This window comes from Tachypleus tridentatus, chromosome 13, assembly GCF_004210375.1.
Source record: "Tachypleus tridentatus isolate NWPU-2018 chromosome 13, ASM421037v1, whole genome shotgun sequence".
Lineage (NCBI taxonomy): Eukaryota > Metazoa > Arthropoda > Merostomata > Xiphosura > Limulidae > Tachypleus > Tachypleus tridentatus.
This window is the reverse complement of record NC_134837.1, coordinates 196,720,804-196,734,589: the sequence shown is the minus strand read 5'-3', so window position 1 is coordinate 196,734,589 and position 13,786 is coordinate 196,720,804. Positions and strand designations below refer to the sequence as shown.

Genomic DNA, 13,786 nt, shown 5'->3' with positions numbered 1-13,786 from the left:
AACGAGGGGACGCAAAACAATGTTAAACAAGGACACTGCAGCAACGCGAGGGTTTTCGTGAGCACTACACACAAACACCAACATCAGATACAATATCCACAACACCTGTTGAGAACATTCAACACTGGTACTTGGTTGACCCTAGCCCAAGTTGACCAGCCGATTTAGACAAGGGGGCCACCCCAAGGTCGCCCGTTTACAGGAGTTCAAGGTCAAAGTGGTGTGTTAGGATTGGACCCCTGAACCATCAGGATCCTCTCCTCTCCTCCATGGGTCGCCACGCACGTCAAACCCGTTGATGGATGTTTAGATCCCAGAGAAGGTAAAGTGAAAGAACAGAATCTTCCCAGAGAGATTCCCTCACCACGTACATGAATCGACATCGAAGAGCCGCTAACGAAAGAGTGACCAGAAGTGACTCGGACTTTAATATGATCATGGCTCAATGTGCGTCATTAAAAATTATCTTTACAGGTGATTCTTTTCACTCATGTCTAGGATGATGTATTTTTCTGGAAAGTCTTCATCTAGGCTCATTCGTGACAAGGCTTCTTGGGACACGAGACTTAAAAGTATAACCGAGTAGTGGTCAGGTAGGTTCGGCACTCTTGAAATACACAAGCAGAGGTATATTCACTTTAATCACTGCTCACGAATCTGGTACTGTATCACTTTACCAGTTACTAAATAGACTACAGACAAGAAAAGTTCATAAAACAATGTATGAATAATACAAAACACAAACAGAAAAATTCCTTTAACGTTCGAAAACTACTACAGAATTTTAACCCGCCTATTTTCTACTCTGTGATTACAGAATTTATAAGGGTGAGGTTATCAGCATATCGTATTATGTCAAAAACTTCAATAGACATAAATCCATACAAGCATTTTATGATTAAATAAATAAATACACACGTTTCATCGATCCATTGCACCTGTTTAGCATGCTTTTTTGTTTCGAATTTCGCGCAAAGCTACACTAGGGTTATTTGCGCTAGCCGTCCCTAATTTAGCAGTATGAGACTAGAGGGAAGACAGCTAGTCATTGCCACTCACCGCCAACTCTTGGCCTACTCTTTTAACAACGAATAGTGGGAATGACCGTCACATTATAACGCCCCCACGGCTAAAAGGGCGAGCATGTTTGGTGTGACGGGGATTCGAACCCGCGACCCTCGGATTACGAGTCGAGTGCCTCAACTACCTGGCCTTGCCGGGCCATTTTTCATAAGGACAAAGTTATATAAAGGAAACAAAAAAAGATAGAAACAGAATAACCAGTGTGTGATTTGCCTCCCCATTTGATTTACTTCCCAAACTTATTAAAATTCAACCGTTTTATTCTATACTTACGGTATCTGTTATACACAGATTTCCTGTATTTGTTTACAAGCATCTTGTGACTTGCCAAAATTCCATACTACTTTCCCGTATGTAACATGAGATTAGACATTTGGTTTTTACTACAGTTTATGAACAATATATCTTCAAGACAAAATTAGATATAAAATAAAACAAACCAATACCACAGCCATTACATTACTTATCTTTTGGGTCGAGTTTGTTGATAAGTGATATGTACTATATCAGTGTCGATAAATCAAGCCAGGTGAACTATGCTTATGAAGATCAGAACTATACCCTCTAGTGATACAGTCATACAGCTACCATCTGGCGACTTTCCAAATTACAATGAATAATTATGAATTGACCCCTTCGTTGCCAAGACAGACTTGAGCACATGAGGAATCTGAGTCAATCTGTACACGTCTAACGACTCTGTCTCTCTCATTTTAACAAATATTTAATACAATGTAACTACTACACAAGTGCACTTTTTCAGCAAACAAAAGCGTAATAAAATGCAAACGCACTATTCAATTTTTCCAAAAATACAATAATAAAATGTAACCGTACAACTCGCATTTTCCGATAACACTATAATAAAATGTGACCACACAAGTCTCTTTATTCCAACAAGACTATAATAAAATGTAACTACTATATTGAAATATGCCTACACAACTCAATTTTACAATATTATAACAAACGTAACAACAGAGTTCACTTTTACAACAATACTAAATTATCGACACATTTTTTGCAACAATACTGCAATAACATGTAACCACAAGCTCAATTTTTGTACAAATAAGAACATACCTAGTTTAAAATTGGATATAAAGTAATATCAGCTGATTTGAAGACGTTTAAACTTTTGAAATCGCAACACTTGACTATTAAGCATAACCGAATAGCCTCAAAGTGCACTGGCGCATTGTCAAAAGACAACAACAAAAACTATAATACACTATGTACAATCACTAACTTTAGGTTGTAAACATGGTGGCCGTAAGTGTTATAAACTCTCGAGAGAAGACCAGTGTATGTCACAACAGTACTTTCAGTTATAAAAACAGTGTTTGAAGCGGTCAAGCGCCTGTGAACTTGAGCATACGTTCTTCAGAAATGGCTACAGCTCCGCACCTCCTATGACAACCAACTGATAAGACTAATATATCAAGAAATACAAACAAATCATTGCACGAGGTTTAAATTTCACTGCTTAATATACTTAAGTATGCAAAATTCGGTTCACAAACCACGCTCTTGGTGAATCTGAAATAAAGTGATTCGAACAGTGGTGGAAATAAATGCTTACTTGAAGCTAAAGAAGTTGTAATAATTTATCATCTCCCAGTGGCACAGCAATGTGCGTTCAGACTTACAAGGCGAGAAACTGGGTTTCGATACCCGTGGTAGACAGAATACAGACAGCCTTATGTGTTGTTTCGTGAAGCTCATTGTGCTTAATGAAAACTAAAGAATGGATAAAAACTACATAATAAAAAATGAAAATCCAGATTTTTTCAGTAAAGACCAAATACATTCCGTTTTGTTTTTAAAATAAATTCATTATTTATGTTTAAATTTCAATAACTAAAAATAATAAAAAAAATTTGCTGAAAAATAACCACTTTTTTCTCATATGTGTGTGTGTTCCTTATAGCAAAGCCACAACAAGTCCACAGAGGGGAATTGAACCCCTGATTTTAGCGTTGTAAATCCGTAAATTTACCGCTTTACCAGCGGGGGACTTTTTTCTCATTAGAAATTATCCAGAAGTTAATCATTAGTTACAAAAACGATCATAGTATTAATAACACTATTAATAATAGCAAACATACCCGCCCTATGGGCACATATAATATTTATTTCCTGCGGAAGGTCATTGGGCCTGCGGCCTTTTCTGGAATTGTGTGATAGTTCTACAACGACGCCTGGCATGGTCAGGTGGTTAGGGCCCTCGACTCGTAATCTGAAACTTGCGGATTCGAATCTCCGTCACACCAACCATGCTAACACTTTCAGCCATGGGGGCATTATAAAGTAGAGTCAATCCCACTATTCGTTTGCAAAAGAAAAATAGCCCCAAAGTTAGCGGTGGGTGATAACGACTAATTGCCTTCCCTCTAGTCTCACATTGCTAAATTACGGACGGCTAGCTCATGCAGCCCTCGTGTACTTTTGCGCGAAATTCAGAACAAATCCAATTGTAAGTTAGTTTCTATATTTAGCGTAACGACTCGAATTTTCTCTAGATTAGGAGAAAATACAAATGCTGTTATATAAAAACACGCGTTATTGAGTTGCTTGATCAGTAATTATATTATTGTGACGTATTTTCGACTGACTTAGTTAGTGTTCGTCAGCCAGTTTTTGTCACTGTATTAGACAAGATAGAAAATTTAGCAAGTGAGTATTAATCATTTTTTTTTTGCAAGTTAAGTATATCGCTTAATTATAGTTAATTCGTAAAACTGTGGAAGTTTCAAAACTTCGTTTGCATTATTTTTGGGAAATAATAATATTCACCTAACATAGAAATGCAAAAATAATAAAATATATTTTACAACTAGATAAATACAAACTTGTGTATTTATAAGTATGAACAAATTAAACGTTATATTTTTCCTTTGGACTAGCTATATTATGGATACCACAGGTATCGAAACCTGGTTTCTAGCGATGTAAGTCTTTAGGTGTGCCATTGAGCCGCTGGAGTGCTTAACACAAGGCAGTTTTAGGCCTAATACCTTTAAAAGACCTAACGGAAAATTATTTCAACGCATGGTAATAGCCATGTCTCGCGTACAAGAATCACTAAACAACGTCTCAACATAGAGCAACAAGTGGAGAGTCGTGTTAAATCCAACAAAAACACAAGCAATCACCTTCAATAGAAAACTAAAGAAGCAAAGAAAAAATCTAGAAAAAATAAAACTATCACTTGGAAATACAGCCATTAACATGAGCAAAAACATCACACTCCTTGGCGTCACTTTCGACACAAAACTAACATGGAAAAAACATAAACAATATACACTCATCAATCAGAAAAAGGATTTCATATCTAAAGACTATAACTGGTAAACAATCGAAATGCGCACCGAACACCATTATACAAATATACAAGGCTTACATCCGTCCACTAATAGAGTACGGATGTCAAGTAACATACAATATGTCAAACAACACACTCCAGAAAATCCAAGTGCAACAAAACAGAATATTAAAATCTGCATTCAGCCTACCATCATTTACGCCAACAAATTATCTACACCAAATTAGCAATTTACCAACTATAAGAGATAGAATAACAGAACTTTCTCTCAAATATTATCTAAAAGCAGAAAATAGAAACAAACTAACGGCATCACTACACAAATTATCAAGTGCACCAACAAAATATATATCACCTTACAACATATTTCAAGAATCACAATCCACTCAACAAAGAATCTAAATAAATAAAATCCATGTCATTAACGTGAATCCCTTTTTTTTTTTTTTTTTAGATACAGGGCACACGACAGGCAGAACTTTCGGCGCCTGTCCAGTGAAAGTGGGTTTTCTCGGGGCACTCCCGTTTCCCCCCACATCAAAATCTTTAGGCATTGGATTTCTAGATCCCAGCCCAGGCAACTCTTTTGCCAGACCCTGAATCGTGCCGTTTGATTTGATCTGGATTTGAATCATATTCATGTTCACATCTGCTCAACTTCTTCCTTTCGAGACAGGTCCCGGCCTTTCTTTCCGCTGCTGCCTTTGCCTCCACCCAAGACAACATTTAGAGAGACATCCTCCACCCAAAAAGTCAAGAATAAAAACAATAATTAATTTATTAAATAAATAAAAAACCAAAAAAAAAAACACCACTTAATCTTAATAACAATCCACGAAAGGGGACGAAGAGGAACCACAACGTTCCTGAACACCCCGGTTGGGGAGAGACCTCTTCTGATTTCTCTCTCTCTAAACTGAACCCCTGCCACGTTAGTTTAGTTTTAGTTTATTTCAACGCAACATCGTTATCGCATTATTGAAATTGACGTGAGAATGCATGTAGTTATTATTAACACAATAACATATTTTAAACTATACATAAAACTGCTTATGGTTCACGAATTTATTGGCTATATACGAGTCACAAAAGCATGCATAGAAAATGACGTCAATATTGCAATTACTCCTAATAGTTACTGCTAGGATCTTCTATTATTAGTGGAAACAGACTTCAGGCACACAATGAATATTATTTGCATTTTGAAAAAATCAAATGAATGACTACAAATTACATCTGGCAGATTTACAGGCGGTAGGTGGTAACGACTAGCTGCCTTTCCTCTTGTCTTATATTACTAAATTAGGGACGGCTAGCGAAGATGACCCTCGTGTAGCTTTGTGCGAAATTCAAAACAAAACAAACCTTTGTTCAAATATTTTCTGTAACATTAAAATTTTCTATATCACTACAGCTAGTTAGATTAGGTGTATGTCACTCCCTACTCGTCTTTATAAAATTTATTTTTAATCAATCTTGTTTGTTTCCTTTTAATTAGTTGTATTTTTGTGCGTCAGCATTACGAAACGTGTACCCGAATCGATTTTATTTCTCATCAGTTCTGCCTACCTTCCCTGAAGTGCAATTATTATGCTCTAACTAGTACCTTGTCCGTTTCACGCATACACAGAAGTATCCTTTTAGGTGCACAAAAGGAATCACTGGAACCTTAACTAAGATGAAAACCCATTGAAATACTGATTTTTTTTTTCGATCCATAAACACGTATACATTGACTTAGGCGGCTTTTACTTTTGCTCAGCCAATTCCCTTAAGTAATCATTTTTAATATTCAGACGTTTTAAAGTTGATTTTAAACGGGCGATATTTATGGTCGCCATTTTGTTTCATCACGATCGCTACTATTACACAATACCGCACTTAATGATTTTAAATGTTATTATCTGAGATAACTGAATCCCGACATATGGTAATAAAATAATATGTTAACTGGAACTCAATCAGTTGCTTGTTTGCACTTTACAACCTTGGCCAATCGTTATTTCCTCTGGTCAGTCGTCAGCAGGTTGACGGCCATAATTCCTCCTAGGACCAGATGTATTCTCCTTCGTCTCCCACTATCCATAAGCAACGTTGCGAAGCTGGTAAAAACTAAACAATATTTGGCGATGATACTCCTGTGTGAGAGAGAGAGAGATGTCAACTATCACACCCACTTTAAAACCTTTGTATTCTTGATCTTGTGCAGTAGATACTTGTCCTCAAATTTACATCAAGTAAGATGCAGTAACAGAACAGGAAACTCATGATACTTGTCCTCAAATTTACATAAAGGAAGATGTAGTAACAGAATAGGAAACTCAAGATACTTGTTCTCAAATTTACATCAAGTAAGATGTAGTAACAGAACAGGAAACTCATGATACTTGTCCTCAAATTTACATAAAGGAAGATGTAGTAACAGAATAGGAAACTCATGATACTTGTCCTCAAATTTACATAAAGGAAGATGTAGTAACAGAATAGGAAACTCAAGATACTTGTTCTCAAATTTACATAAAGGAAGATGTGGTAACAGAACAGGAAACTCAAGATGTAGTAACAGAATAGGAAACTCAAGATACTTGTCCTCAAACTCTTATCAAAACTATTTCAAAGACAAACTATATTATAGTTCTTACTAATTACAATGGGGCATATATATACAATGTAATGATATCTACAACCATAAAACTTAGATAATAAAATATAAAAAAAGGAAACAGATATTAGAGTCCAACAGTTTTCAGCAGCTCTTTATCATAAAAAAGTGTGCATTAGTGATAACTGTGGTTATTTTAACTTCTCGTATAAGAACGAAATTAACAGGAAATGTACTCACGATAAAGTATTAAGTTGTCCACAAATAAATGTAAGAATTCTCACAATGACAATTAGAAGCTGAATATTGAGTAACTTAAGAAAACAGCCAAAAACAACCAACAGAAAGAAGACAACTTCAACAATTCTATTGACATCCAACAGCTGAACTTTCCAGATAAAACTAAAATTTATATTTTCCAGAAACACCTAAAAACATCTTAGACAACGTTTTCAAAGAATTTTCTCACAAAATCATCAACATAATTTCACAAAAGAGAAAACTAAAAAAACAATTACAAAAAGAGGCATTAATTCCATTAAAAACCTAAAACAAGACAAAAACATTAAAATTCTAAAAGCAGATAAAGGTAATGCTATAGTCATAATGAACATGAATGAATACATCCAAAAAATGAAGAACATCCTATCAGACACAAACAAATTTAAACCAATACAAAAAATCGCAACACCTGTTAAACCTATCTGCACTTGCTGCTGTGGTGTATTGTATTTTGTAATTCAGTAATTTGAAGCATGATTCTCTCATATCAATTACAAAAGTACTTAATGTTTTTTTAAAGTTCAAATAAAATCAATTGCTCATGCTAATATTAAAGCTGGTAATGAAGTAAATATTAAAGTGTGCACCACTGGTAGTTGTATATGCTTATTTGTTTGTTTTTGTTTCTGAATTTTGCATGAAGTTACACAAGGGCTATCTGCACTAGCCTTCCCTAATATAGCAGTGTAAGATTAGAGGGAAGGCAGCTACTCATCACCACTCACCACTAACTTTGGGCCAATGAATAGTGGAATTGAACATCACATTATAACACTCCTGCAGCTGAAAGGGCGAGTGTGTTTGATCCGATGGGTCTTCAAACCTGAACCATCAGATAATGAGTCGAGCTCCCTAATATATATAAACATAAAATTCAGGTTTTGTTAATCATTATCAGCCACTTTTAACTTTTGGGATACTCTTTGGTCAACAAATAATGGGATTTACTGTGATATTATAATGCCTTCACAGTTGAAAAGGCGAGCAATGTTTGGTGTGATGGAGATTCAAACCTATGCCCTACTGTCACAAAATCAGAGATGAGTGGTAATATGGTTGGGTACCTGAGTGTGCTATAACAGTGACAGTTAAATATCTTAGATCAAATAAAAATAACCAAAGAGTTGTCAGTGCGTGGGCACTGTTCACTGTAGCTGCATTTCCTTTTGTGTAGCTTTGAGCAAAAATTGTAATAAAAACACACCATGAACCAAGAAAGGCAAAGCAGCAAGAATTTATGAGAAGGTTTTTAAAAATTCATACAGTTTACTCTTGTGATGCATAATGTACCAGGACCTCTGTATTGCTAATTGTGTACCCTTGCCCTAAAAACTTAAAAACCAAATACATATCTAAACCTATGTACATGTTCAAAGAATACATTTATTTAATTATGTATTGACAATATTGTCTATTGTAAATTGCCACTTACAAATTCAAAGAATTCTGATAAGAATGAAACAGACAATTTTCATATTACATTTGCCTGGAAAACATTAGTTGTCACATTGAATACTAGATAACAGTAGAATAAATTATAATACATTATATGTTTTATGATAATCTGCAAAAGATTATCTTGATGGTAATATAAGCTTGAGTTTGACTGCTGGTACATCATTAAGTAATAAAGTATGTTGGTTTGCCACCAGAATCCTGCAGTTAATATCACTACCAACCAATCTTTCAAAAGACACTATGTTTAGCATACAACTTGACCGCTCTGATATCCAAATAATTGCAGTTTCTACAACTGTTGCTCTTATAGGGGTTATTAATTCTTCAAAAAAGTTTAACACTTGAATCTTAAAAATATTTATTTTCCAAGTTTCCTCAACACGCCCAGTTCAAAGGTAAAGGTATCGTATATGGTTTTTGCACCTACCATAATCTTATCATTATTTACTTAAGGAAAATATGCATATTGGATCGTGTGTTGCTGAAAGATGAAAGTTTCCCAGAACTCCAAAACAACAACTAAATATAACAAAAAGTAAACTAAACACATTTACAAAGAAATGGTGAAAATATAAAAACTTTGGAAAATCTTAAAATGTTCGACCTGAAATAGGTGTTGAAAACAAAAGATTTAATCTTGCAAGAATGACCACAGGTGAAAATACTTTTTTTGAAAGCAATTCATTAACAAAACTCTTATTTAGTGGTTTGCCATTAGATAAAACAAAAACTCTGTTTGAGGGTTTTACAGTTAACTTTGATGAATTAATTTTTCACTTTCTTAACAACATTTTTATGCACTCACCACTTGTGAAGATTGTAGAGGGAGCATCTCTTGTAACCTGGAGGAGAAGTTTGACAAACACTATGTGCATGGTTAGTTTGAATTTTGATATAATTTCGTGCACAGATCTTCACAATTTCTACACAAGGGCTTATGGGGGGGAGGAAAACAGGTAACCTTAATATTCCTTCACAACAATTATGGAAAATTTTCCTTACACCCATAATGTATGGGCTTTGTAAGTATATGTAATTTCAGAAAAGAATGTTACATGTGGAACCTTACAAATGTTAATGCAAAGATTTTTTCTCTATCCCCCCATGAGGTTGTACAAAGGAAGATGTATTACACCACATCTATTCCTACCCTGTTTCCTCACTTTTTGTTGTACCGGTTTTACACTTTAAATTTTTTCAAATATTTTTTTCCACTTGTTCAAGCACTGTAACTTGTGTATGTTTTATGCTTTACCTTTGTTAGGGCTAAACTTTATGTTGATACTATCAGTCAATAAACTTAAAACTGTATTATACAAAATAATGTTAGACATTTAAAGAAAATTGATAAATTTAATTTAATTTTTTTGTGTAAAATGTCTACTAAAGTGTATTTACCTCCACCCTTTGTTTACATCTGTTGAAATAGCGTGCGCGCATTTAGATATTAAGTGTGTGTGTGTGTTTTTCTTATAGCAAAGCCACATTAGGCTATCTGCCGCTGAGTCCACTGAGGGAGATAGTAAGGTACGTGTGAATTTTTCAGGACACAGAAGAACAAGCAGTTGCAAGGCTAAATCATCCAGATATCAGTAACATTAACTTCACTTTGAAAACATGCTAGATACATTGTGATACCTTGCACAAAGTCTTATCGCATGATAAACTTATGGTCTAATTTTACAACACAATAAAAGATACAACAGCTGCAGAAGTAATAAAAGAATGAGACCTGACTTGTGTATTGGAAAGTGGTAAATAGAATAATCAACTTGTCTGTTGGTAGTTTTACACATTTAACAAAAAGATCAGTGCAAAAAAATCTTAACATGACAATACAGATATCAAAGGACATTCTAGTCCTTGAAGACTGTCCTATTATCTACAGAATACAACACAAGGAAACTAAAGGCCCTGACCCCATTGAATAATCTGGCAAAATTCAATGAGAGAAGATAAATTATCTTAGCCTATCCCTATAAAATAATTCTTCCATTCCTATTATTCTCCTAGAAACCATCATCTGAACCTTTTCCCGAGAAGTCAATTACTTTAATGACTTGAGTGACTAAACCACCACTATTACAATATCCATTTTCTCATCAATACTATTGTGTGGGTTCTCATCTGGATTACACATGTAATCCAAATTACAAAAACCTTAATGTATTACTTTATGTTTATAAACATTTGCCATTAGCAATAAGTAACACAAGTTATTACTATCTGCTTCAGAAGAAAATTTAATTTCACACAGGCAATGCACAGTAATTTGTGAAAAACCCACTCCATGCATTGCCTGTCTGAAAGTTTTCTGAAAACTGGTTAAATGTCCTTTTAATTTCTTAACAGGCAACATGAAGGATGTTCCTAAATAATCTTGCTAAGATATTATGCTCTAAACTTCTTACATACTGATTTACATAATCCTATGATCTGTAACTCATCACCACTTAGTGCATTATATCAGTCTTAGCTATACACTTAATAATCAGTCTCTGAGATGACGACAAAATCTTTGTACATTTGTCACCATATTAAACATGTAATAGTTTTCTTCACTATCAATTCAAGCTATTTATGACTTTTTTATTAATCTGTAAGTGGGTTCCTCATCACTAAATTAATTTTATGTTTACTCTGCATATTGTTTATTAACAGATTAAGTTTTTTTATTTAAAAGAAAAACATTTTTAAACAATTTATCATAGGTATGTTGCAACATTCAAAAGACAATTGAAGAAACACAAAATTAATTATACTTGTTCTATTCTTTCTGGGAAACCTGAAAGAAATATTTATTATTTTGATCTTTATTACTAGAAATTTCCTTTAATAAGAATAATTAGTATTTTTTTCAGTTCTTGTACTTTATAACATTAAAAGTATTCACCCTTGTCTTCATTCCCTAAAGTTTCAAAACAATTTATTTTAACAAGACTATTATTCTGGTAGCCCATTCCTCTCTTCTTTCCATCATATTAATATTTTTAAAAGTAAATAATCAAAACTACTTAGCATTCTAAGGTTCAACTAGAAAACATGTTTCATATAAAAAACTTAAAGTTTACTGTTTTTCCTCTCTTCTTTTTTTTTGCAACCTACAGAAAGTTCTATTGAAAAAATAAATCATATAAAAATATGTATTTCTGATGTTTAGAGAAGTAAACTTAATGATGCAGATGGCCTTATGTTTCATACCATACTTCCTTTGCAGGAGAGGTGTGATCTTACAAGTACTTACTGCCTCTCTCTGCCTTAAAAGTAGGTTTTATGACTTAACTTGGATTACTTTTACATATCTTATTATTTTGTATTTTACCAATGCAAAAAAGTCTTGGTGTTTTTCACTTATTAATGATATAATCTTCCTTCTCTTTTACGAATACCAACTGAAACATTTGGGAACTGAAAATTCAAGTAATTCCTCATCCTTTTGGGCACACCACGTCTCTATAAGTCCTTACATGGTTTAACAACCTCATTAAGAAAACATGATTTATGGTTTGGTTTCATGTCATATACCCGAAACCAAATACACTCTGAATTTTACTAAAATCCATTATAATTTATATCCTGTCTCTCATATGCATGAGTTCATTTCTGTTAAATAAAATATTTCCTATTTTACCATCACAGTAGCTAAAAAAACAAATTACATAAATCTCAACTCACGTATATTTAAATAGGCCCGGTATACCAAAGACATGAAACTCAAAAGTTCTAGCAAAGACTGTACAAATCTCCACTTTATTTTACTAGTGTAGAACTAGTAAAGAATAATTGTCTTACTTTTCATTTTCCTTTGAGTTGTGACTTGTGACGCTAGACGACAATAAAGACATAGTACTAGTAGTAGTGGTGATTGTAAATTTCCCTTCATGTTTCGCAGACTCGTTGTTCTGATATTCCGCTGCTGCATTCCAGCTCGCTTGACGATATTTTTGTTTTTCCGTAGCAGCTTCATAGTCATATTGACAGTTAGCTTTAATATCGTTGTTAGTGTGTGAAATTGGGTTGTTTACATTTTCTTTTACTTCTTCTTTTGACGTGGTCGTATTTAATTCATTGTTTATCTGGCATGGCTGGAAACTGAGATTGAATATTCCAAATCTGGTATCTCTATGTGTCCCATCAAGTGATATATTAGATAAAAACGTTAATGCAGCTACCCGGCGACGTGACCTCTGACGCTTTAACACCGTCGCCATTATGTTTAGCATATATTCCCCAGAATGATGTCACATCCGTTCAATTGCATTTGGACATGATATGATCCACAAAATGTATAAAAAAAAGAAAGTCAATTAAAAAAATTAAACATTTCCAGACATTGCATACAAGTTTATTTCCAACCTTTCTCTAAATTTACAATAACGCCGACACAACTATAACTGTGTTTTTGTTATGTGGCTAAATACTAGAAAAAACAAAAACTCCTACTATTTTAACTCCCAACAATATATTTTCAAACTTTAAACTAGGTCTCTAGCTTTATTACTACATCTTATCAGACTGGACGGGAATGTTAGCCTGCTTAATCGAAATTCAGTTTTTATTTTAATATTCGCCGCTAGGGTCGTCTCGTACAATATCGCGCAATAAAAGCGAGAGGTGGAGTTGTCTGATTTCTGAGTTAGGTTATCTCGTAATGTTGATAATGTTTACATTTTGAAGACAGTTTTTACGATAAACAAATATTTTGATAAATAATTTCTGTCACTTCAGATATGGAAAGTAGTACAACTAATGGAAGCAATCGAAGTAACAGAGTAAATATCATGGAAGGAGTTGGTGGAAGGGTTATGCGTGGACCTGACTGGAAATGGGGAAAACAAGATGGGGGGGAGGGTCATGTTGGAACTGTTCGAAATTTTGAGTCCCCAGAAGAGGTAGTTGTTGTTTGGGATAATGGAACAGCTGCGAATTACAGATGTTCTGGAGCTTATGACTTAAGAATTATAGATAGTGCTCCAACAGGTATGATCACATTGTAACTGTTACCAACTAAATTTTATATTATTTTACTTCAGAGT

At 34.2% G+C, this 13,786-nt stretch overlaps 2 protein-coding genes across 9 annotated transcripts in view; one reads left to right on the top strand and one right to left on the bottom strand.

Moving 5' to 3' along the window:
* Positions 1-13,277, bottom strand: part of LOC143239025 (CDK5 and ABL1 enzyme substrate 2-like) — a 60,636-nt gene extending 47,359 nt beyond the window's left edge. For all 8 annotated transcript variants that reach the window (XR_013020913.1, XR_013020914.1, XM_076479753.1 and 5 more), the window contains exon 1: positions 12,543-13,277. Coding sequence is in view for 6 of the 8 variants with exons in the window: in XM_076479753.1 (XP_076335868.1) it covers positions 12,543-12,973 (431 nt within the window). In the remaining 2 variants the exon portion in view is untranslated. The remainder of the gene's footprint in view (positions 1-12,542) is intronic.
* Positions 13,278-13,330: 53 nt separating this feature from the next.
* The window catches only part of LOC143239024 (E3 ubiquitin-protein ligase MIB1-like), a 145,283-nt gene continuing 144,827 nt past the window's right edge, over positions 13,331-13,786 (top strand). Inside the window, 1 exon segment of the mRNA XM_076479752.1 lies at positions 13,331-13,730. Within this exon segment, the coding sequence (XP_076335867.1) occupies positions 13,481-13,730 (250 nt within the window). The 5' untranslated portion in view covers positions 13,331-13,480.